This window comes from Strix uralensis, chromosome 2 (genome assembly GCF_047716275.1).
Source record: "Strix uralensis isolate ZFMK-TIS-50842 chromosome 2, bStrUra1, whole genome shotgun sequence".
Classification (NCBI taxonomy): Eukaryota; Metazoa; Chordata; class Aves; order Strigiformes; family Strigidae; genus Strix; species Strix uralensis.
This window is the reverse complement of record NC_133973.1, coordinates 50,679,144-50,702,355: the sequence shown is the minus strand read 5'-3', so window position 1 is coordinate 50,702,355 and position 23,212 is coordinate 50,679,144. Positions and strand designations below refer to the sequence as shown.

Genomic DNA, 23,212 nt, shown 5'->3' with positions numbered 1-23,212 from the left:
ATTAAGTTTCAAATAACAGCAGCTCAGGAGTAAGTCAGGTGGCAGATGTAACCCAACTAGTCTATTAAACCACCATCACCTAACAAACTTCGCATGGAAAGGAACCCACTTTCCCCTATAACTTTCAGTATAGTACTATTGTTTATGTAATCCTCCTGGGTTAACAATACAGGGCAGTGTATTCTGCTATCTGCTGTTACACAGAAAAAAGTTCTAAGACACAATCTGTAGAACAGCATGTGTAAATATCAAGTCTTGGTATGATGTCCCTGATTTATCCCCCCCCTCCCCCCACCTTGCCCCCTCTCTAAACTATGCTTACCTTTCAATGTGGCCTTTTTCAACACCTTCATTGCATAAAGCTGTCTAGCATCTGATCCTGAGATTTTTTTGACAAGAAAGACCTGCATTGAAAATTAAAAAGAATTCTTAAAAGAAAATAAAGACAAGCCAGATCAATATACTTTGCTATGAAATTCAAGTAGTCAGTATTATTTCAATGAAACTCAACCTTATTATTTCTCCCAATACTATTATTAGCTTCTTTGAGTTTTAGATTCTTCAAAGCCCAACAAAAATTTCTTTGCATTTTTTCCTACTATTCCTTCATTTCATAATCTAAAAGGTTCATTCAAGACAGTCTGCCAAATTAACTTCGGTTTAACTTAATTGATTCCAGTGAGTAAAAGAAAGTATGATTGGACTCTCAGAAGCTGAAATTTGAAACACAGAGTTCAGCTTTTTAATATTAATCTCTAAATAGTTTTGTCTTATTAAAATTCATAAGATGGCACTGCAAAAGTGCTAATAATTGTTGGATATGAAGATAAACATACATACAAAAGTTGATCCAGAAAACTATATTAACCAATGCGTAACAAAATATTTTTTAAAAGAATAACCTATAAAATTGTGTCATAAAATCATATTTTTTTATGACATGCTTTGGATGAGTTTTGCACTTACCAATAAAGGACAACCAACTTCATTTAAAGTGTGTTTCATTTCCTTCTTTAGTGTAATGGGATTTATTGAGTGGGATTGTTTTTAATATCCTTAATACAAAATGAATTCCAGTAGAGCCAAATTTTAGATTTAGAAATGAAGAAATAAAAATATACCTGCCACAGTTTTCTGATTATTTATGAAAAAGCATAGAAACATGTTGTGGTATATGAGAATGTTAAAACATGTTATACGAAATTAGTTTTATGTCTGTTTTTGTATCCAATTCTCACTTATGTTAACATCCTTTTGCATTATCCAGAGATTACCAGAATATTTTCAAGAGACCTTGAAAAGCATGCAGAATTAATAATTTTAAACTGAATGGGAAGTAGTGACATATTCCGAAATTATTAGAAAGAAGGAATTATGGGCTTTGTAATATTAATGCTTTTTCCATAAAAGCTAAAACAACTGAGGATAAGATTGGCATTGCTGCAATACTTTGAGTCAGCTAGACAGTTAATTATTTTTGCTTTTTCAAAACTTGTCCCCTCAGTTATAGCATTGAATTTAGTATTATCAAGAAAATAAAACGGATTGTTGAAATTATCATTTATTAGCTTACATTTCCTTCCCCCTGAATGGTTTACTTCTGATCTGAAGATTTCCAAATAAAAACTTGGTTATGATTCTGGATGAAATCAAACAACATAGGAAATCACCTTTGGAATCATGTTTCTCGGTGAATTCTTACTAGTTTGAGTACAAAATTTTAGTGTTTCTAAACATCTACATTTCCAAGCTTAACTCGAACTGCTACTCCAATAATGTGACTAAGAGTAATTTCCTACCACCAAGAGAGAAGTGAACCAATTATTCTCATTTTTCCCCTATATCTGAGATGGATTTGGCATTATACACTAGAGCTTAACATCACATTTAGAATTGCAGTTAAGGTTCAAAATGGATGTAAAGGCTCTGTTGTCTTACTCTGCATATTCCACTCTGTCTCAATGATCTGTTGAAGTTAATATTTTGCTTCCAAGTTGGATTTGGACAACTAAAAGTATGAATCATGTACACCTAAATTAAGATGCCAGTGTGGACAGTACTCACTAAATGGCAGAAACATTGAGTCTTTAACAGAGCTTCAAATAAATATCAAGGAACGTTGTGCCTTAACCAAATTATGACAGATAATGCCTAGCATGAACACGACTACAGTATATCATGTTTTCTTCAGCACCCATTATTGTCTAAAATTTGTTTGTTATAATCTGCTACAAAAATAGATTCTGCCTATAGCTTCTGTACTGGTGATGACCTACCATTAGCAAGTTAGCAACTAGGAACACTTACTAGAAAAACCTTTCAACCCTCGCCCTCTGAAACATAGAAGAAGAGTAGTTATAGAAAAAATGACATTCTGTTTTAACAGTGAATACCCAATTATTTCATATCAAGCCAATTTTTTTATGGAACATTGAGATCTATGCATCGTACAAACTAGAAAAAAATCTACTGCTTTAAAAGGATCTGCCACAACTACAGTGGCTAGTTAGCACTAATTTAGAAAGCAGTTTTCACTTGCAACATTGCCTTAATGCAAGATTGTGACTGTTCTAAATATTTCACTCCTAATATTATCCAATGCTATATTCCTGAATAATTGGCTCCACAAGCATTCAGTTACCAACCTTTCCAAAGGATCCTTGTCCTAGTACTTTTAGAAGTTCAAACTGTGAAGGGTCTGCTTTCTCATGCCCTTCCTTTACATGGTGAGTTATTGCAATTTCTTTGATATTTCCTTCTTCCTGACAGAGGAAAAGAATGGAATAAATTTACATTAGTGGTGCATCTTCCCAAAATGTTTATAAACTCACAATACGTTGAAAAATACCAGTGCCACTGAATCCAACCAACTACACACTCCCAAATGTAGATAAAAAAATGCTGAACAATGCTATTTGCATAATTAAGACACACATAAAAAGTTACAAAAGGCAGTATTAGTTCAGTAATGATGTGACTTAAAACTTCCAGGGATGCATCAGAATCCAGACAATAACAGTTGACAAAACAAGGCAGCAATTTCCAAGCTTTTGTGCTCAGGCCCATATTGTTTGGTTCATAATCTCCATTGCAGATTCACAACCCATTAATGGAAACCAATCTTAATTTAGTAGTCTTAAAGCACACCTGAAGTGCATCAAACAGACCAGATCTCTTAGGAAAGGCCTCCTTTTTAACACTTCAATGAGGACCACTATGATGCAGCAATGCTAATGCTCATCTTTATAAGACAGTGTAAGGGTCAAGACATTTTCCTCCAAAGCAGCACCCCCCACCCCCACTTCAGCAGCAATAAACTCTCCACCTGTCACTGAGAAAACTCAGTCAAGGAAAAGAATCTCACTGCCTCTCTTCTCAAGGAGGAGAGTCTGTTCTATAAAAGCTGCCAGTCTTCAGCATTTGCCCTTCTGTGAGAAACTAGTCATCAGAAAGCTGTAAAGGGCAGTGGATCTTCTAGTCTTTTTGTGCTCTGCACTTAATTCAGTATTTTCTGTATAGAATTTGAAAATCCCCCGGAAAGCAACACTCCTTGCCACAAAGAACGTAACAGCAATTGTTCAAAAGTAAGTAAAAAGCTGCATGTCATCTGAAGAAGTATCCAGGCATCACACACAATCCAACTTAAGCAGCACTGACTGTAAATTAACTTACATAATATAAATATACTAACTACAATTTCAACTTGTTGTGCATTCTCTTTCTATTCCTTCTACTGGCTATAGCGGATAAAATAAATCTGAGATTAGACTTCCTCTATTTAACGAGGAAGTCTCAGATCTATTTCACAGAATCACAGACTGTTTGATATTTGAAGGCACCTCTGGCAGTCATCTCATCCAACCCCCTGGCTCAAGCAGGGCCACCTACAGCCAGTTGTCCAGAACCATGTCCAGGCAGCTTTTGAGTATCTCCAAGGCTAGAGACTCCACAACCTCTCCGGGCCACCTGTGTCAGGGCTTGGTCACCCTCACAGTGAAAGAGTGTTTCCTGATGTTCAGGGGGAACCTCTTGTGTTTCAGTTTGTGCCTGTCATCTCTGGTCCTGCCACTGGACACCACTGAAAAGAGCCTGGCCCCATCTTCTTTGCACCCTCCCTTCAGGTTGTTCAAACATGATTTCACCTGTGTGAACCCCTGCTGATTAACCACAGTTCTCTTTTCATCCTTCACATACATGGAAATGGTTTCCAGGATTAGTTGTTCCTTCACCTTCCCAGGGATCAAGGTGTGGCTGACCATCCTGTAGTTCCCGGGTCTTTCCTCTTGCTCTTTTTGAAGATAGGAATGACATTTGCTTTCCTTCAGACCTCAGGCACCTCTCGCAGTCACCATGACCATTGGAAGATAATCAAAAGTGGCCTTGCAATGACATCTGCCAGGTCCCTCAGCACTCATGTGTGCATCCTGTCAGGCCCCATAGACTTATGTATGCCCAGTTTGCTTAAATATTCTCTAACTTGACCCTTTTCCACCAAGGATATGTCTCCCTTGCTCCAGACTTTATCTATATGCACCAAAATGTGCACTAATTAGTTCTAGGGACTAAAGGGAGCATTCTAAAGCTGTGCTTCAGAAGCACCAATTTATGTATTTTTCAAGTATTCAGCAAAAATGTATGTGCATGAACTATTGCTGAAAGTATCCTTTTGTATCTGGTCATTTCAGTACCATATATAAGTACACAGCAACTGTCCATACACATCAGCATGCTCAAACACATGCTTCTCCTAAATCAACATTTAGCTGTCAAAAGATTATTTTTTTAAAATATTCCAACCAAAGTTAGAAACAAACTGCACATAACAAATCCCAAGCATGTATGTGTGAGAATGTGCACATATAAAAAATTCTCAATGTACACTTCGGAATAATGCACAGAACATCCTGGCAACTTTTAAAATCAGAAAGTGAAAAGTTATTTTAATGTAAAGAGCTTGGATTTGTCTTGGGTGTTCTAAAACTATGATGACCAATAAGGATAGGTGCCAGGTTCCACTGTACGACAGCCAAAATTTTACATACGTGTGCATGTATGCATGCCGTGTACTACTCCTAATAAACCTAAACTCCTCCTTCCTTTCAGTAGAAAATGCTACCATCATTGACTCAAGGCTGAATCTTTACAGAGTTTGAAACAAATACTGATTCCTTCTATTTGTCAAAGGAATTATTTGCTGGTGGACATTTGTGTTTTCATCTTCTAAATTAGTATATGATCAGTTCAATTACATACTACTTAAACCACCCAATGCAATCTTAGAGAACCCCATGGGAGGAATAGCACAATAAACAGATTGCCAAGTACACATTACTTGGGACACTTTGATCTGTTCCTGCTTAACTGTTTTATCTATTAGCTCCCTGGAAATCTTGGGAAAGTAAAATGTCTGAAACGGAACTTCTTTGGATCTTTCTGTTATCTACTCAGGTTCAGGGACACAAAGTGATCATGTGGACACACTGCTTTGAAAGCATCACAAAATGTAACAAAAACAAGAAATGAAGAAAAGATATTAACTTGTTCTCTATACACAAACAAAAATTATTTTTGAATGCAATGCAATTATTATGCAACCAACTTTCCAGTGGTTATTTTGGGCACTGTCTAAAAAAAAAAAAAACAAAAAACAAAAAACAAACACAACAAGCCATCACTTCACATTCCTGATACCAAAAGAATATTCCCAGTCTTCACAGTTTCTCAGGGTTCAGACACTCTTCAGTCCTCATAAGGCTGACCTAATCCAACTCTGTTTTATCTCACTTTAGTAGTTTGTCCATAACATATGTTTGGGAGCAAGATTTATGATTAATAGTTACCCACAAATTTGCAGTTTCCTTTTCTGACATAATTGCTGAACGTTTGTTATTTAACCTAAACAGTATTTTGCAAATGCAGTTAAAAGTACAAAAGCTGAGTCTTTTATAGAAATGTCAATTACATGCAGAAGTTAAATCCTCACTGTATCCACGATCTACCTGAATTAAAATACAAGCCTTTCACAGTATAAAAAGAGATCTCTCTCAGCCAACTGCACTAATTACATTAGTTGATAGATGTTGTCTTACAGTAAGCTGGAAGAGAAGCCTGGTACTGAATTTGTCTTAAGCTCCATCTCTGATCATTCCCTGATATTTGTAAAAAACATTTGTCCCATGTGATAAAGTCAAATTAAATGAGATGATGAATAGGGTGCTGAAAGATTCGGGTGGTCCTCTCATTTCTTCCATTCCCCAACAACTTTCACACCACTACAGACACTCACTCACCAGTGATCTGGCGATTGCAATGGTGGGATCTTCTTTCCAGTTATAACTACATCCTACTGCCTGTATTTTATTTCTGTTATTTATAAGCTTGAAAAGCTCCCTTTACTCAAGTCTAATAAGTCCTGAGACATAAATTTCTTTTTCTAGCCACACAGCTCTCTCTTAAGGCTTTCTTCACACTAGAAAGTAAAACTGTCATGGAAGCCACATTAAAAAAAATAAATAAATACTGTGTTAGTCAACTTAAAGTGGTTGTTACTGGCTTCCATTATCATGAAACTAAATATAGAATACAAGGAAACAAACAGAAGGTAACATTACTCTGAGTTTCCTTAACATTTCCTTAACAGTATAATAGTGTTAAATCAACACTGGCCTAGAAGGGAAGTGAGTGACAAACAAGTTTGGGTATGAATTTAAAACACCACTATTTCAGAATAACTTCCTGTACTGATACAATTTGCAAGTCAGAACTATTCTGGTCAGTAAGTATCTCAGTATAAGTAAGCTCTTAGTAATGTACCTCACAATATATGTCTATGCACAGGAATGCATACATACATAGAAAAGAACACTGAAGGGACCACATTCCACAGACAAATCAAACCTAAAAGACAAAAGCTAAAGAGGAAGAAAAAAAGGGATTCAGCAGCACCAAGGCTGACTCATTTTTCTCTTTAGGAATCAGCTGCACATTACAATAGGACACATGCTTGTCAGGAAAAAACAAAAGAAAGATACACACCTTCTAGGCAAGCAGTGAAAAAACTGTTTAACCATTATTTGGCTATAAAAATAATAGCCTAATCACCTTGCTGAAAAAAAAACCCCACATTTTTTTGGTACTTAGCAAACACTATATACTCACTTTTGTTCTAGTAATTGAATTTGTTAATTTATTTTATGTTCACTTTTTAATTCAAGACTAAATTAACTCTGCTGTAACGTAAAATACTTTATTTGTTTCTCAGATCTTATTACAGGAACAACTATTAGATAATGTATTAAAAGGAAACTGGACTTCAAACCCTAAAGGAAGTAGAAGAGCCTTACTAGGTAACTATTTCTCAGTAGTAACGAAAAAGCCCAGAAAATGAAGAGAAAAATGTGAGTTTATCTATACATAGAATCTTCCATAATTTATCCTTCATTTTTCTGAATTTTCAGTAGATCTGAAAACAGTTCTGTGTGTAAAGAAGTGGCCTATGCCGAGCTGCATGGCATAACACACTGCTTGCTTTACACAGGTAAGTTTATCTCTGCAGACCTTTTTCTGAGCAGTATGTTCTAGGGACAACTGAAAAGTTGGTCTACGACTAGTAAACTGGGCTCTGAACTGCTAGGAGAGCTGCCTGTGTCATCCACAGTACCATTCTTATTGTTCTCACAGGCCTCTAATTTCCACTTCTTTTACTACTCCTAATAATTCCAATCTTTTTACAGATTGATTTTATTTTCTAAGCATGAATACAGCAGCAAAAAGAGTACATAACCCTTTTACCTCTAAGTTCCAATTTCTGAAGATAATGTGACAGTGGTATGAAAGGAAAAGCAAGTAAAAGGGGTCCATGAGAGAATTTTGGAGTCTGAGCTTAAACCACCTGTAGACACTTTAAGAGAGGGTTGCTGGACATGCACTTACAACAACTATTGTGAGTATCATATGCAATATATTCTTATGACACGACCTAAATCTGACAAATTTAGAAAATATAACCACCACTCATTAGAATTTAAATAGCACCTCAAAAAATAGAAGCATTCTTAGTCTACAAATTTTATATAAAAAGGACAGAGAAACAACCAACAAAAGATTAAAATAACTAAAAACAATATTAAAATGTATGCTCTGACACTAACAAAGTAATCTACAAGAAAAAAGCTCTGAATCATCTAAATAGATGGCACAGGATCAGATTTATGCTCTTACTCGTATCAGGAAGACGAAGGCTATTCAGAATAAGGAACATTAGCACATCCAAACACCACAGGGGTTCTGCTGCATCTAAAATTCTCAGTTTCAGGTTCTTGAATAGACAACAGCACAATAAGAAGTGCTTGACAAAGAAATTCCAAAACACTGGGACAGAAATGGGAAATTCAGCAAGTTACCTTACTCTCAAAGATGTGCAAGAATTAGACGTAAATTCATTTAGAACATCAAAGAATAAGCTGGTATGTCATGTATGGAATGCTTACTCAGGAAAGGTATTCCTGGAAGACAGATTCCTCCTTTTCTGGGTACTCAAAATTATGAGTAAAATATGAGTAGAAATATTTTAAACACTTAACTCTTTATGACAGCATATTTTAGATAACAGTTATTAATTCAATTAGTTCATCGGCTTCACAGTGAGTGACAAAGATCTGAGCATATATTCTTCAATATACTGAAAGTATAAATTAAAATTCTGGTATATATAGAATACACTAAAGGGAAAAAGCAGCAGTTATCTGAAAAATGTAAAGTTTTACAGCAATAATAATAATTGAATGGTATATTGAAATTGTTCCTACACATAGGTGACATTTAATGAGTGTAAAGTCATGAAGTGACATAGAATTGGAAAGGTAAGAAAAAATACAGGGAAACATTTACAGCTTAAGACATCCAGAGCATTCAGGTCTGAAAGTAAACTAGACCCATCCTGAACAGAAAGACTGACTGCATCATCTCTGTTGTCAGCTTCAGTGAAATTAAAATGAAATCAGATGAAATACAGAAAGTTAACCAAAACCGAGATATCCAAAGGTAAGCTCTCTAACAAAGATACGCACGCACAAGACTGGGGGTGGGGAGGCAGAGAGTTTTCATTTGATAAAAACAGTGTAGGTTTTTTTTAAATATATTTGTGGTCAACTATGCACAGAACAACAACTGGCAGTTTATTTTTTATGATATCAAGAGCAAAGATTAAGTATGTGCAGTATATGCTATGAGTACCTACAGATTAAGATTCTTTCTGAAAGAACTTTCCTTTTATTTTTGACATGCTAAAACACTTCAAAAGAATTGGCATTATATTTTTTTATGACTCTGATACCTGTAATTGTCATCAAATAAGAACACCCATTTTCCACAAAAAAGGGAGTAAAGCAGTTAAAGACTAAACAAAATAAATAGCTCCTTCACCATACCTGAATTTCACCAGGAAGCTTCTAACAAATTCCAAAACAGATTCCTGGGAAAATTATCTCTTTTACAAAAAAGTTCAAATATGGATTTAGAAAACCCCAGAAGTTCTTATTGTGTGAAATATGTGATGAATAACTGTATCCTATCTCGAATCCTTTGCATCAGGAAGGGGATATTAAAGATAACACACAACATCCGTATTATGTTAATAAAAGGGACAGAAGTGACTGCAAAACAAGGTTGCATGTTCACTTTCCCATGAAATGAATGCTACCTAGACATAGGTGAAAATCTCCTGAAAAGTGCAGTGAATTTCAGCTGGTAGACAACCAAGTACTGATCAAAGAACCTTCCCTCTGCACACTTGCTGGTTATATGAAATATATCAAGAAATACAACACCACACCTCTAACATCCGAATAAAAGGTTTTATGGTGAGAGAAAGTAAAAGACCACAGACCCTTCTGCATCTAACAGTGATGGAAGTTATGAAATAACTGACATAAAAAAAGAACGAGGATAAAACATTAACCCTCACAGTTATTTTAAATAAAACCTCTGAATTTTACAACACTATTTCTGGACAAAAAAATATTATGGTGTGTTTGCTTTTGCCTCTCAGTAGGCTTTTAAATAAACATTATTTTTCCAATAAGAGGCACAGATGACCAGGACAGACATGGCTATACATACTGGAGTTTATCAAAACCCAGTGGGAAGGAAATCTGGCATATGCAACAAATCTTTAGACAGCTCCTCTATTCAAAAAAAAACCCAACAACTCTTCCTGGACAGCATGGTTGACATGCTGACCAAAAACTGTAAAAATGCGCCTAAGACTTTGACTTAAAATAAACATTAGATTAAAATTTGTTAATCTGTTTATCTCAATGAATAACTAAAACATGTTCTAATATCTAAGCCAGGTTAAGTAACTACTGGAGAAATTAACTTTAATACTGATACTCCTGGTTCCAACATTGCCCAGGTTTCACCTTTATCCGTTAATTCTGTACTGCTCTTAACAGACTTAAGAAGGTACAATCAGAAGCATCTTCTACATATAGTTACTTACAAACTTAAGTTATGACATAATTTGCCCCTTAAGATAAGTAAGAGTTCAGATTTTTCGCTGTAATGTGACCTTCCAGTTCGTGGTCTTGTAAGGTCTCCTCTGAACAAATTTTTATTTTTAATACTTCATTTTTAATGTTATTTTGGAAGCCCTTGCATCCCTGCTACGATGGACTGCTTTTACACTGCATATAAAGCGATAGCCCCATACTACCCCTAGCCACAATCTTCCTGCCTCGACCTGCAGAGACTGCAGTTGCTAAGGCACTGACCATGAGGCTGTACTCAGCTGAGTGTTCAGTGGTATTGCTAGTCCTTTCAGAGTCACTGCCTGCCAAAGTCACTCCCCCAAATTGTGCAAGATTCTTTGTTCCTAGTGCTCAAGTTAGCGTTTAACTGTGCCAACATTGTAATTTTAACACTGCTTCTGAACAGACACTATTAATACATTAAGAAATGATGGGATCCCACCAGAAACTCTTCCAGGAAGTGTTTCACAAATATTTTCCATTTAAAATAACATTTTAAAATGGATTAAAATCTGGTTTATATATCTATTTTGTATAGTGGTAATTTATACATGAGAAACAGCCAGAATCACCATTAGGAAAGTTCACAATTCTGGAATTTCAACTTCTATACAGTCAGGAACCAGAATGAGAGGAAAAAAAAAAAATCTTTCTGCTAGTTTTAATTACATCAGCTAAGTCAGATCTATACTGCCAGTACTGGTGAACAGGCCCCTCAAACATTAGCCATCTTTCAAAATAGGATTACAACCCTAAAATAAATTTTAGAATTAAGTTTCTGAAATAAAGATACAAATATTTCAACAGTATTAAAGTGTAACCCTTTTGCTATAAGATAGGTAATAGTAATTTCTATCAGTGTAAAGGACAATTCATAGTGTACTTGCCTGTGTAATACTGTTCAACTGCACTTAAGTAATTTTAACTTATATGACAAAATCACTGCTGTATCAGTTTACACTATTGACCATACCATTTTCAAAAAAGAAAATCCAATGAATAAAGAGCTAATTGCAATCTTTTCCACTTGAAAGTTGAGCAGCGGCAAAAATACTGCTTTTATCAGTTTTGACTTGTTAGTATTAGGTATGTAGCTACATAGATTTTTTTCTATTTTCATTACAGGATTAGCAGCTTTGTTTTCACTCCTCTCAATCTCATTTTCAGGAATGTTTTGCTTCCTCTAGACAAATGCATGTTCTTGAGGCACATGTACATTCAGTACAGTGAAGATAAGGCTGAAAACAGAAAAATGGATTCCCCAGCAAGTTACTTAACACTGCTCCAACTACAGTTGCAGGTTTCCTTTTACTATTTTGTTAGCCTTCATTGTAGTTATCAGAGCTCAGATGGACATTGCTGGATTTTGCAAAATATTTTTCTGTCCATCACAGGCAGACTAATGTTGATTCCTGTAATCAAATAGAAACCATTTCTGAAATATTGACTATGATATTAAACCTTGGTGCTGAAGTTACATAAAGCAGTTATGTCCTGTAAAGACAGTAAGCTTATTGGATATCAAGTGATTTTAAAAGGATGACTCAATGCTGGCACAATTCCCCAGGTCATATACATAATTTCCTTTTCCTCCCCTCCCTTCAGTCAGGAAGCCTCCTAGATGCATTTTTACTTTCCCAACTTGTTATGAATGTAGGATTAATTTTCAGTATTACCTGAAGAAATAAAACCCATATGAGCTATGCTTTTTGAAATAACAGAGCCAAACTAAAAACCAATGACTTTTACCTTTTGTATTAGGAAATCTTTAAGGTAAAAATGGGAATTAAAAATGTGAGGAATGCACCAGTCCAGGTATTTTTAGAAATCTCAGACACATTCTATATACATTCTTACACTCTATACTCATTATACTCCTACCTATAAATTCAAAACTGCCTTTAAAAAAAATAAATTCAAGGTCCAACAAGCATTTCACAATCTCCCATTACTTCAGTAAGCAATGTTAGTGAGCTAAACCATGGAATAAAACACATTCCCTATATTTGTGACTAATATTCAATTTGAGTCACTTAATAGAACTAATGTTCACACACAAACAATTGTTCTAAAAAGCTGATTTAAAATGCTGCTTTTGAAGTAGCAATTATTATAATAAAACACAAAGCAAAGCCCTACCATGCATAAAATTCAGTCAAGTTGACTCAAGGGTATTCTGTGGATGTTGTCTGTTTTACACTACTACCAAAGAAAAGCAAGAATAGAGCAGAAGTAAGTTCTAATTAACATGGACATTTGAAGTCAGAAATACAGGTTTCCACAATTTATGTCTTTGCTTCTTTTTAAAAGAAGTAAAAACTTACATTTTCAACTGACATCAAATTACTTGTTGCAGATGGTATGTATTGTTTTACCTGACAGAAAATAAGATTTCCTAAAAGCAGAACTTCCAAATGTTTAGTTTCAGGGTTTTTTTATTATTCTTAAATTGTGAAGTCTCTAAGAGAAAAACAAAGCATAGAGATAACAAAGAAAAATCACTGTATTTATTCCTTACTCTCTATACTTTCTACTCCTTTCCGTTCCTGGCTTTCTACTACTCTTTTGAGATCTAGAAGGATGTCTATGTCCACATTTGTTCCAGGTAGCCAACTCACATAATGAAAACTGCAGACGTGGTTACTGAGACTGAACTCCTCCCATTCTTTTGGTGTTATAGATGAAGCAAGATAGGAGTTTGAATCAGAGTCCTGTCCCAGAGCAACAAGTCAAAGGATAGATGAGACCCTTTGGATAAACATGGCTGGCCAGGCTGGGAGGGTAATTCTGAAGATGCTTTCCCTCCTCAGAATCAAAATACAAAGGCCAGGACAGAAGTGGGACTCTACTCCTTCCTTCCCAAAGAACCTGTGAGCAGTAGGTTGTTTAGCAGGTAAAGCTGAGGAATTCCTGTAAGCATTTTAAAAGCCCGATGCTGGTCACCAAAAGCAGTTTTGTAACGCAGTTCTCTTTTGATCAAACATCACAAAATTATCTCATGAACTAGACTGTGCATGTCAGCATTGGAAAAAAATACTCATTGGGTGGAACTTTCATTTCCCAGTAACTTTGATATAAGTTTTGTTCCTACTTTGTAAGCACGAACATCTCAGACCATTGCAAAGTTAAAAAAAAAAAATCAACAATTTAAAAATAAAAGCATATTCAGTGCTCATCTATGAAAGCTATGATTCCCGTTTCGAGAAAATAACCTAAATTTACTATAAAATGTGTATGGGCTGAAAACCCTTAGTTTGCTCTGCCCTGTCTAGCATTTTAAAATCAACAGAATGTTAAAGACAATATAATCAAGCTGCCATAAGTAGATAAAATAATATAATTTTTTTGATAAAACTTCTAAGAAATACCTTTCATGTTGCCTGGGGAAAAGAACTATAAGTTGATAAACATTTATTTTACAAGGTTTATATTTAAAAACCTGTATATAATGCAGCCTATGTTCTGTTGTCTTAGGTGCATGTCTTGTTTTAGTGTTTCAGTTATGGCAAGCAAATTCTATTTCATTTTCTAACACATATTGCAAATTTTAAGAGAGTACATAGGCTAATAGGTGTTAAATTACTATCCCTTTTACAAAGCAGTAGACCTGCTTCTTAAGATATTAAGACAGTACACAAGAAGATTGGGTTGTGTGTCTTGTGTCCCCCGTCCCCCCGAAAAGTATCTGTAGACTTACAGGAGGAGAAACATGAGAAGTGATTTGAGTTTCAACAATAAAATGCTCTATCACATTCAATGTTTACACGTATTGTTAAATAGTTTTGAAACAGTCCTTGGGATAATACAGTTCTCCACTAGAGATATTTTTCAACTTAAAACAACCCTTTTATATTTAAATATATGCTCAACAAGACAAATTACATGAATTGTCTGCTAAGACTAAATTATAAAGTTGAAACAACCATAACATTAACTGTAATGCATGCAAGTGTCACTATTCTTAATACCATTTCAGAAGTAAATTTAATAAGACTGTTATTTTAACTGTCACTCCACACATATTTTACAGTTTAAAGTACTACATTAAAATGTAACTATTAAAATAACCACTAAGTATTAATTCTAAAAAGACAAACATTTTTAATAAAACTAGACTCTCAGCAAGAAAACTTAACCTACAGCTTAGCTCATACATTTCTGGAGAATAAAAGGTAAGTTTTACAGTATTTACATACAAGCAAAAATTTCCCAATACAGTTAAATTATCAACAGGTACCTTAGAAACTTCTACAAAATACAAGCATACAACAAATCTTTTTTTTTTTTTTTTTTTAAGAAAATACAAAAGGCTTTGTATACAAACAGCACTGATCCCAAACCAGCGAAAGACTAAAATTTCTTTGAAATTATAAGTTTGATTAAAATAAAATTTCCCCTTTTCCCCCTTATTCTTTTAAATAAGAAACTAAGCTCACCCGGACAGAACGAACACGTAGAGCCAGAAACTTAAACATGACTAAGAAACCATGATGTTTAGATTTTCTGACTGAGCGATCATAAGTCTAAGAGGGAAGACCAACCCTGGCGTTTTTGCTGTGACCAGCTGTTCCGGCAATTAGAAAATTTCCTGTCAGGCAAGTCAGACACAGTCAGGGGGGGTGGGGAGAGAGAAAGGGGGGAAAAAAAGGTCAAAAAAAAAAAGACAGACATTGATTCCCCCCCTCTCTACCCCCACAGTAAAGAAAAACTGGGCACCAGTAGTACTTGCGTTGCTGATGCTGTAGAGATCAGCACAGGAAACTTAAGTAAATTGCCTGATAGCAACACGCTCTTGCAGATGTTATTTAGTCCTGGTACCCAGAAAAGAACAAAAAATACCAACATCTATTTCAGAAATCATGCTACTATGCAACATTTCACTAGTTAAGCAGAATAGCAACTATTTTAAGTCCTACATGTGATAACTGTATTTTTATTAATTTTAACTTGATTTTACAAAATATCTTAAGATATATCACCACTATTTAGACTTCAATGCAGCGAATGCAGTATGCATATGCTCAATGACTATTTTTATTTACTAGTTGTTAGAGGACCAAACTGACCTTGTGCATAGCCCTTTGAAATCCTGCACACAGATGTTATATAGAGGTTAGGGCAAAGACAGGCTGCAGAAATTATTTGAATTGGATAACCCAGCTCAAATGTCTGACTTATGCATCAATATCATATCGCTCTGTAGAGTGAAAAATTTCTTAGAGTAATAAATCTAAACTTTCTTTCAATGTTTAAAAAAAAAAACTTCAAAAGTTTCTGAGAATTAGAATTCAATCCCATTACTTCAAACAGCTAGAGATGAAGCTTTTAATTTGATCTCTCTCTAGATTCAGTATGAAAGTTATTTTTTCTGAATATTGACAGTATCTTTAGCTTTTTTGATATTTATTACAAATGCTGAACTACACAGTTCAATGCTCTATTATAATATGGAGCAAGACTGTTTTTCTTCAAGCAATAAACAAACAAAGGCAAGTAACAACATTTAGTCAAAGGTATATACAAGTACTCAGCTATGAACAGATCCAGGTGACTCCATGTAGTGACTGGACCAAAGGAAACATACAGCAAAATACTATACTTAATCCTACACAAGACATTAAAACTAACAAGCCCTCCAAATTACCTCCTTTGATTGGGGTCTAACAAATATCTGGATCACTGCAATTTTTTTAGATTTTAATTCCTCTTCAGAAGACAAAGCCAGTGATTTATTTAAGTGACAGAACATGTTGCTTCTATCCCTATACCACACATCCTGGTTGTCTACAGTATCAGTTTCTAACTTTGCCTTTAAAACCTGGATTACAGGTCTCCCCAGCATGAGTGAAGACCCTCTTGGCCAAATGCAGAGATGAAATAAAGACCCTGGCTTTATCAGGACCCCACAAGCAAAAATGTGCCTTTTTTGTGTTCTCTTGTACTCTTCTGGGTCTTTATTTATGTCACATCCTCAGGGATGGATCTTTTAAACCCTATGTATTGAATATACACAATTATTACTGTAGATTACACAAGCATTCAGCAAATACTACACCCTGAGTCCTCAATTACAATGTACTTCTTACAGTCCGGTGTGTTACAGCCTTTTTGGAAGAAACAGCCTCTACTACAACAGCAGTAGCACAGCATGAAAAATGATTCAGTATTTTGTTTTGGGATAAACAAAGCTTCTTGAACACAAGGAAGTTACTGCAACACAAGGGTTTCAAGTATTTCATAAATAGTACAAAAATTACTTGAAGCTTTCCTCTCTTCAATTGTTTTAAACTTCCAGCTACTTCCCCCTCAAAACTGAAATATCTCAAGAATTGCAGTTTAACAGCAATACAGTTGCTTACACTTTGAAGACTTAAACCAAATTTAAATAAATAAATGGGAGACCATTCAAGCTCTCTGCCTTACCTTGTCAAGAACACATATGAATGCACTAAAAGCAGAGTAAGCAGGAATCTCCAAGTCACTAAATTAAACGCTATGGTAGCAAAGAGAGCTAAAAGCAGAAATAGAGAGTAAGTGGTAAGACCTACACTAACTACAGTGTTCTTTAAAGATTAAAAGATACTGTGGGTAAATAACCATTTTCTCTTCTTTTTGTTGCAAGGGTATGAGTGTATTCTGCTGCAGATAAGCTCTATTTGTGAAGGGTGACAGAAATAAGGCATTTCAACTGCAACATTTGTACAATTACTGACTACTGCTCTCCCAAACCTTTTATGTGACCTCCCAGTGAAGTACAAAGCACAGTGCTCAGGGGTCAGCGGGGTTACTTCACAACAATAGTTCTCTTATAACTGGCATGGGTCTGCAGCAGGTGGAAGAAATTTCTTGTGTTCTGGGAGAATAAAGCCTGCATGGTTCCCAAAGAGCACTACCAGCCAACCAGAAACATTAAGATATATGCCACATAATTTATTTTGAAAATCTCTGAGAAGAGAGTTTGTCCTTTTAAATATTGCTTCGTATGAGCAGGAGACAGGTTAGAGGGCAGCAGTCCCCAACAGGGAAGTCTGTGATAACAAGGACAAGCTCCAGCAAATTGCTCCCCTTACCTTGAAGTCTTTGATAAGGATTTGTGTTATACATGTTTATCACGAAACACAACTGTCTCCAAAACAAAAGGAATTTGCTATGCCCATCAGTGACAGTGCTGTCAATTGCAGCACTCCACTTGCACAATGCATTTCCTCCTCCAGAACAGAAATATAAAGCAAGTTCATCTCCCATCTTCCCCACCTCTTTTAAATTGGATGCTCTGAATTTACAAAAATGAAGAGAAAATGTCATCTGACTTGCTGTCCAGGCGTTCAAGAGAATGAGGCTCACAGCCTTCATAGAGAGCAGAACTAAAAGATGCTGGAGTAACTCTCAAAGCAGTACAGAACATGTGGGAATCCATAGGTTTTGAATAAAATGTGCATGCCACTGTGAGATGCTCACTTTTACACATAACCAGAAGTTGAACCATTTCACCTAAGTGGAGTCCATTAGGTAGTCTGACACTCTTCCTATACCATCAGTCTGAGAAGTGTAATAACTAATTAAGTCTTTATGCTGTTAGATAAGCAAGGCTCTGTAGTACGGATTGCCTTCAATTAGCTGGAAAAAACAAAAATGGAGTACACATAAGGAATGAAAAGCCCTCATTTGATGAAGGTAAACAGTTGAGGAACAGAGAGCTACTTTTTTGGTTTTTCAGAAGCTGAATAATGTACTTCTCTTCATAATAAATATGTTTGTATAGCCAAAGCAGCAATATTCTATTAATCAGGGGGTGTGGCAGTTCCCATCTGCTAGTTTACAGGCTTTTCAGGGCTACCATCTGTTTTCTCTTCATGGAACAAGTAAGCAGCTTGACTTCCAATGTTGCTTACACTCTCAAATCATTCAATTTTCTGACCAAGATCCAGAAAGTATGCTGCACCTAGGATACCAAGTGCAAAATAAGGCACTCAGAAAATCCATTAGAAGACATCAGTGAAAGAGTTTTGCTGTAACCTTTCTTCAACATCTGATGATATCTTGGGGAGGAAAAAAAATATTCCAGGGCTTGCCTTCTCTAGATGGGTTTGCTATCTAACAGTTCACATCTCAGAGTAAAAAGCCTTCCACTGTTTATAAGGATGCCGTAACTTCTTATGTCAGGACCACTAAGTCCATTCTTACACAGGTAAGATGTGTGTACATCACTAAGTTTCTCACAGAATTCATCCAAGCTGCAGCACAGCATAGTGCTTTGGAAGAGAATGAACTTCCAATTTCATTACATTAGAGGAAAAAAGGTATTCTGCCTTTTACAAATCAAAATCCGGGCATTGAGAAGGGAATAACTGGATTCAGGTTTTACAGACATAAATGGTTTGCCTGTGAAACTTATTTGTTCAAGAATCAAGTTATTTGACTGTAAAATAGAATTACATACATGTGTAAGTATATTTAAGTATATTTAGTACAATATATTAGAAGGAATATAAGATTTATGGACCACCTTAAAATCTGAGTTTAGTAATTGTAACCCAGATGGTTTCCTTCACTCCATTACACAGTAGACACTGTCTCATTATGTGGCCAGGTTATCGTCTGGCTTTAACAGAAACTACAACTTACTTCATAACAAGGAACATGGTGTTATACTGAATTACATATTATTGTTTCAAACAACTGGATTGCTACTGCTCTAAAGAAAGCTTGCTCAGATTGATTTCCATATAAACAAGTAATAAGTACATGTTCAAGAATGTGTAAGCAATGTAAAAGACTAACTTGACTGTATACCTCATCCTTCAGTAAAACTGCAAAAATACTAAATTGTCACTGTTTTACTACTGATAAGCTGCACAAGTAGCTGTTTCAGTATCAGTCTGTAAAAAATACGGAATCCCAAACTCAGCAGTCTACAAATACTTGAGTCCAAACATTTCTGTAGTATTTAAGAAATTCTAGCTGTCTTACCACCTCCACCACAGAGCCAAGAATTTACATCAAAAAAAGGACAAAAATACACATACAGAAAATTAAAATGTAAAGGTTATACTAGCAAAAGTAAAACAAACAAATCAAAAATGATCATCAGAAATATGTTGTCATGTTAACACACATGATTATTCTTGTAACTGGAAACTGTTACTGAGCAGCCAAACAGTAATATCCAAGTTTGGAGCAGTCCTGAAACAGTGCTTCAAGCTGCCAAAATGCAAACAAAGTTTTGAAACTAAAAGCTCTCACAGGTACAATGCTATAGCATTAAAAATAGAGGTGACACTAAAAATCACTTAAAGCCTCTCTCAAAATCTAAATATTCGCCAGTTTAATTATGCTTTTTTTGTTGAATTACTTCATTTCAACATTCTTATCTTTTGTTATTTTCATGGATGGTGACACAACAAATGAGATTACCCCAGATTACTGCCATTTTAGTATTATTGCCTGAGTGACAGGGGGCTGTTTTACCCATGACTGTAACTGGTGAGTGATCTTCCTGTCCTTACCTTGACACGTCCCTCCCCGCACCACCACTGCCTGTTGACCAGCGTTTTATAGATTCATGGTACATTTTACAGTATACATGCATTTATAATATAGAATCTCAATGTTATCATTTGTGGTGGGTTGACCCTGGTTGGATGCCAGGTGCCCACCAAAGCTGCTCTATCACTCCCCTCCTCAACTGGACAGGGGAGACAAAATATAATGAAAGGCTCATGGGTTGAGATAAGGACAGGGAGAGATCATTCACCAGTCACCGTTATTGGCAAAACAGACTCAACTCAGGAAAACGAACTTAATTTATTGCCAACCAAATCAGAGCAGGACAATGAGAAATAAATTTTAAAACACCCTCCCCTCACTGCTTCCTTCTTCCCAGACTTAACTTTACTCCCAATTTCTCTACCTATTCCTCCTGAGTGGCACAGGGGATGGGGAATAGGAGTTGTGGTCAGTTCATCATACGTTGTCTATGCTGCTCCTTCCTCCTCAGGGGGAGGACTCCTCACACTCTTCCCTGCTCCAGTGTGGGGTCCCTCCCATGGGAGACAGTCCTCCACGAACTTCTCCAATGTGCACCCTCCCTGCGGGCTGCAGTTCATTAAGAACTGCTCCAGCCTGGGTCCCCCACGGGGTCACAAGTCCTGACAGCAAACCTGCTCCAGCGGGGCTCCTCCCCTCAGGTGCTGCCAGGAGCCTGCTCCAGCGTGGGCTTCCCACGGGGTCACAGCCTCCTTCGGGCACCCACCTGCTCCGGCGTGGGGTCCCCCACGGGCTGCAGGTGGAGATCTGCTCCAGCGTTACCCTCCATGGGTGCAGGGGCACAGCCCGCCCCGCCATGGGCTGCACCACGGGCTGCAGGGGAATCGCCGCTCCGGCGCCTGGAGCACCTCCTCCCCTCCTTCTTCCCTGACCTTGGGGTCTGCAGAGCTGTTGCTCTCACATATTCTCACTCCTCTCTCTGGCTGCAATTGCTGTCACTCAGCAACTTTTTCCCCTTCTTATTTATACGTTATCCCAGAGGTGCTACCACCATCACTGGTGGGCTCGGCCTTGGCCAGTGGCGGGTCCGTCTTGGAGCCGGCTGGCATCGGCTCTGTCGGACACAGGGGAAGCTGCTGGCAGCTTCTCACAGAAGGGGGGGCTACCCCTGTAGCCTCCCCGCTACCGAAACCTTGCCATGCAAACCCAATACATTACCACATATAATTGACTGATCAAGTTCAGTACTTCGACGAAGAGACTATATTGCCCACATGCTTCAAATTAGTTTTCTAACTTATATTAAAGCCTTTTCTAAGGTCATGCTTTCCTTATAAATTCTTCTGTTCAAACACTGATTGGCAAGACAAAGGTCTTAATTTTTATCTCTCCTGACTGCCAACAGTTGTTTTATTTAAATTATACTAGAGAAAAATAAATGAAAGACATTTTTAACTACTGACTTTTCTTTGCAAGCATTTCTTATGCTACCTTTTGACTACCCATTAACTACAGTCTTAGTTATCTTAGTTATATATATTTTTCACAGAAAGATGACAGTTACTGAGATTTAGTTTGTCATCATCCAGATTGTATATTTTAATATACTGCTTTATGTTTTCATTCTATTTAATTCTATGTATGCTTTAATTCTGCTTAAAGTAGGATTTTGTTTAAAGTTTTACCAAAGCATACAAGAACTCAAGTGTACTAATATTACCCAACTACCTCCACTGGAGAGAGGGCTTACTTTTTCATCCCAGTTGTTTGAGCCTGAATAGGTTCCACTCTTGCCTGTACTGAAAAAAGTAATCTTCAGTCCTTGCAGGTTACCAAAAAGAAACATACTTGAGTTTTCCTGCAACTTACAAAGTATTACTGAAAACAGCTTTTCACAAATTTTTGGAACCTAATATTTCTGTATGTTTAATAATTATATTGAAGCTAGTAGAGTGCAGTAATACATCAGTAGTATTAAGTGTTTTAACAGTTAAACTGAATCCAGGTAACAGAACGTAACAAAGATGGCAAACAATATGCTTTTCACATATATACAAAATGGGAAGCTACTCGGTGGACTAGCTGTAGTTTCTGGTAAGCTTTAACTAGTAAAGCATGCATCACGATTGCAAGAGCTCAAAACAATTTGCTCAGTTGATTTACTCAATCTCTATGGACACAGATAGAGAAAGCAATGGCAGACCGCACGCATGAGAAAGGTAGCACATAAAAGGCTTTAAATAGCTTCCCCTCTTTCAGTAATGTTCACTTCAGCTTTCACATTAGGTCAAGCTTCAGCCAGTTGTTTCCTTGTTCTTACATTTATTTCCTGTTGGACCCAGATCATTTATGAGATACATTACATAAAAAATCTTGACAGCAAGCTATAAAGTCAGATATAATCAGTATATTCATTCTAATAAAACTAGACTACTGAATGATTCTTCTTTTAAGAGGAGCAAGATTTTGAACTATACAGCATCTTGGACTCCTCAAACAGGTATGTACCATTACAGCTCCTGCTTTTCTTAAAACAAACTACCTAATTTGAATCCAAGCTATGCAACACAGACTCTCCAGTCAATTAACTTTACTTTTGATCAGAAGAAAAGGGATGTAATAAAATGAAATTTATCTTTTGATATGCGGAATACTAGACAGACTTCCTATGTAGATAGGACTGTGTTTGTCTTTAGCAGTTATTTTAAATGTATCTGATTTGCATTATCAGCACACTATCCAAACACTTAACACAGCAAAAGGATGCAATATTTCAAGTTTTAACCTTCTTCTCCACATAACTATGGCAACTGTCTTGAACTTGCATACCTTACACACCTAACAAAAAATTTTGCCTTCTTACCTGATGTCCTAGCCCTGTTCACTCTACTGTTCTCAGTTACAGCTGAGAAATTGCATAAATTGTCAGTGACCATGTGAGTGTTCCAAGTCCATTTCAGTTCAAAGTTAAACAGAAGAACTTCAGAAGAGAGTTTCAGTCTTTATCTTGCACCAAAACAGATATGAAGCACTGAAAGAGTATCACATCACAGCTAAAGTAGTATTTTATTAGCTGACAGACAGCAAAGGCTAGCTTCCAGTTATGACTGACTGAGCAGCCATAGTAATTTTTTGTTTAAAAAAAATAGATTATTTTACATCACTACTGGCAACCTTTTACTCAACACAACCTAAAA

At 36.3% G+C, this 23,212-nt stretch overlaps 1 protein-coding gene across 6 annotated transcripts in view; it reads right to left on the bottom strand.

Annotated features, from left to right (window-relative positions):
• RPS6KA3 (ribosomal protein S6 kinase A3) overlaps nucleotides 1-23,212 on the bottom strand; it is an 81,506-nt gene that overhangs the window by 39,853 nt on the left and 18,441 nt on the right. For 4 of the 6 annotated variants that reach the window (XM_074858663.1, XM_074858664.1, XM_074858662.1 and 1 more), the window contains 2 exons: nucleotides 2,646-2,762; nucleotides 323-404 (listed from right to left, as the gene is read on the bottom strand). In XM_074858663.1, coding sequence (XP_074714764.1) covers nucleotides 323-404; nucleotides 2,646-2,762 — 199 coding nt within the window. Of the gene's footprint in view, nucleotides 1-322; nucleotides 405-2,645; nucleotides 2,763-4,194; nucleotides 4,501-14,965; nucleotides 15,118-23,212 lie in introns of those variants that run through there. The other 2 variants (XM_074858660.1, XM_074858658.1) reach the window with 2 other exon arrangements.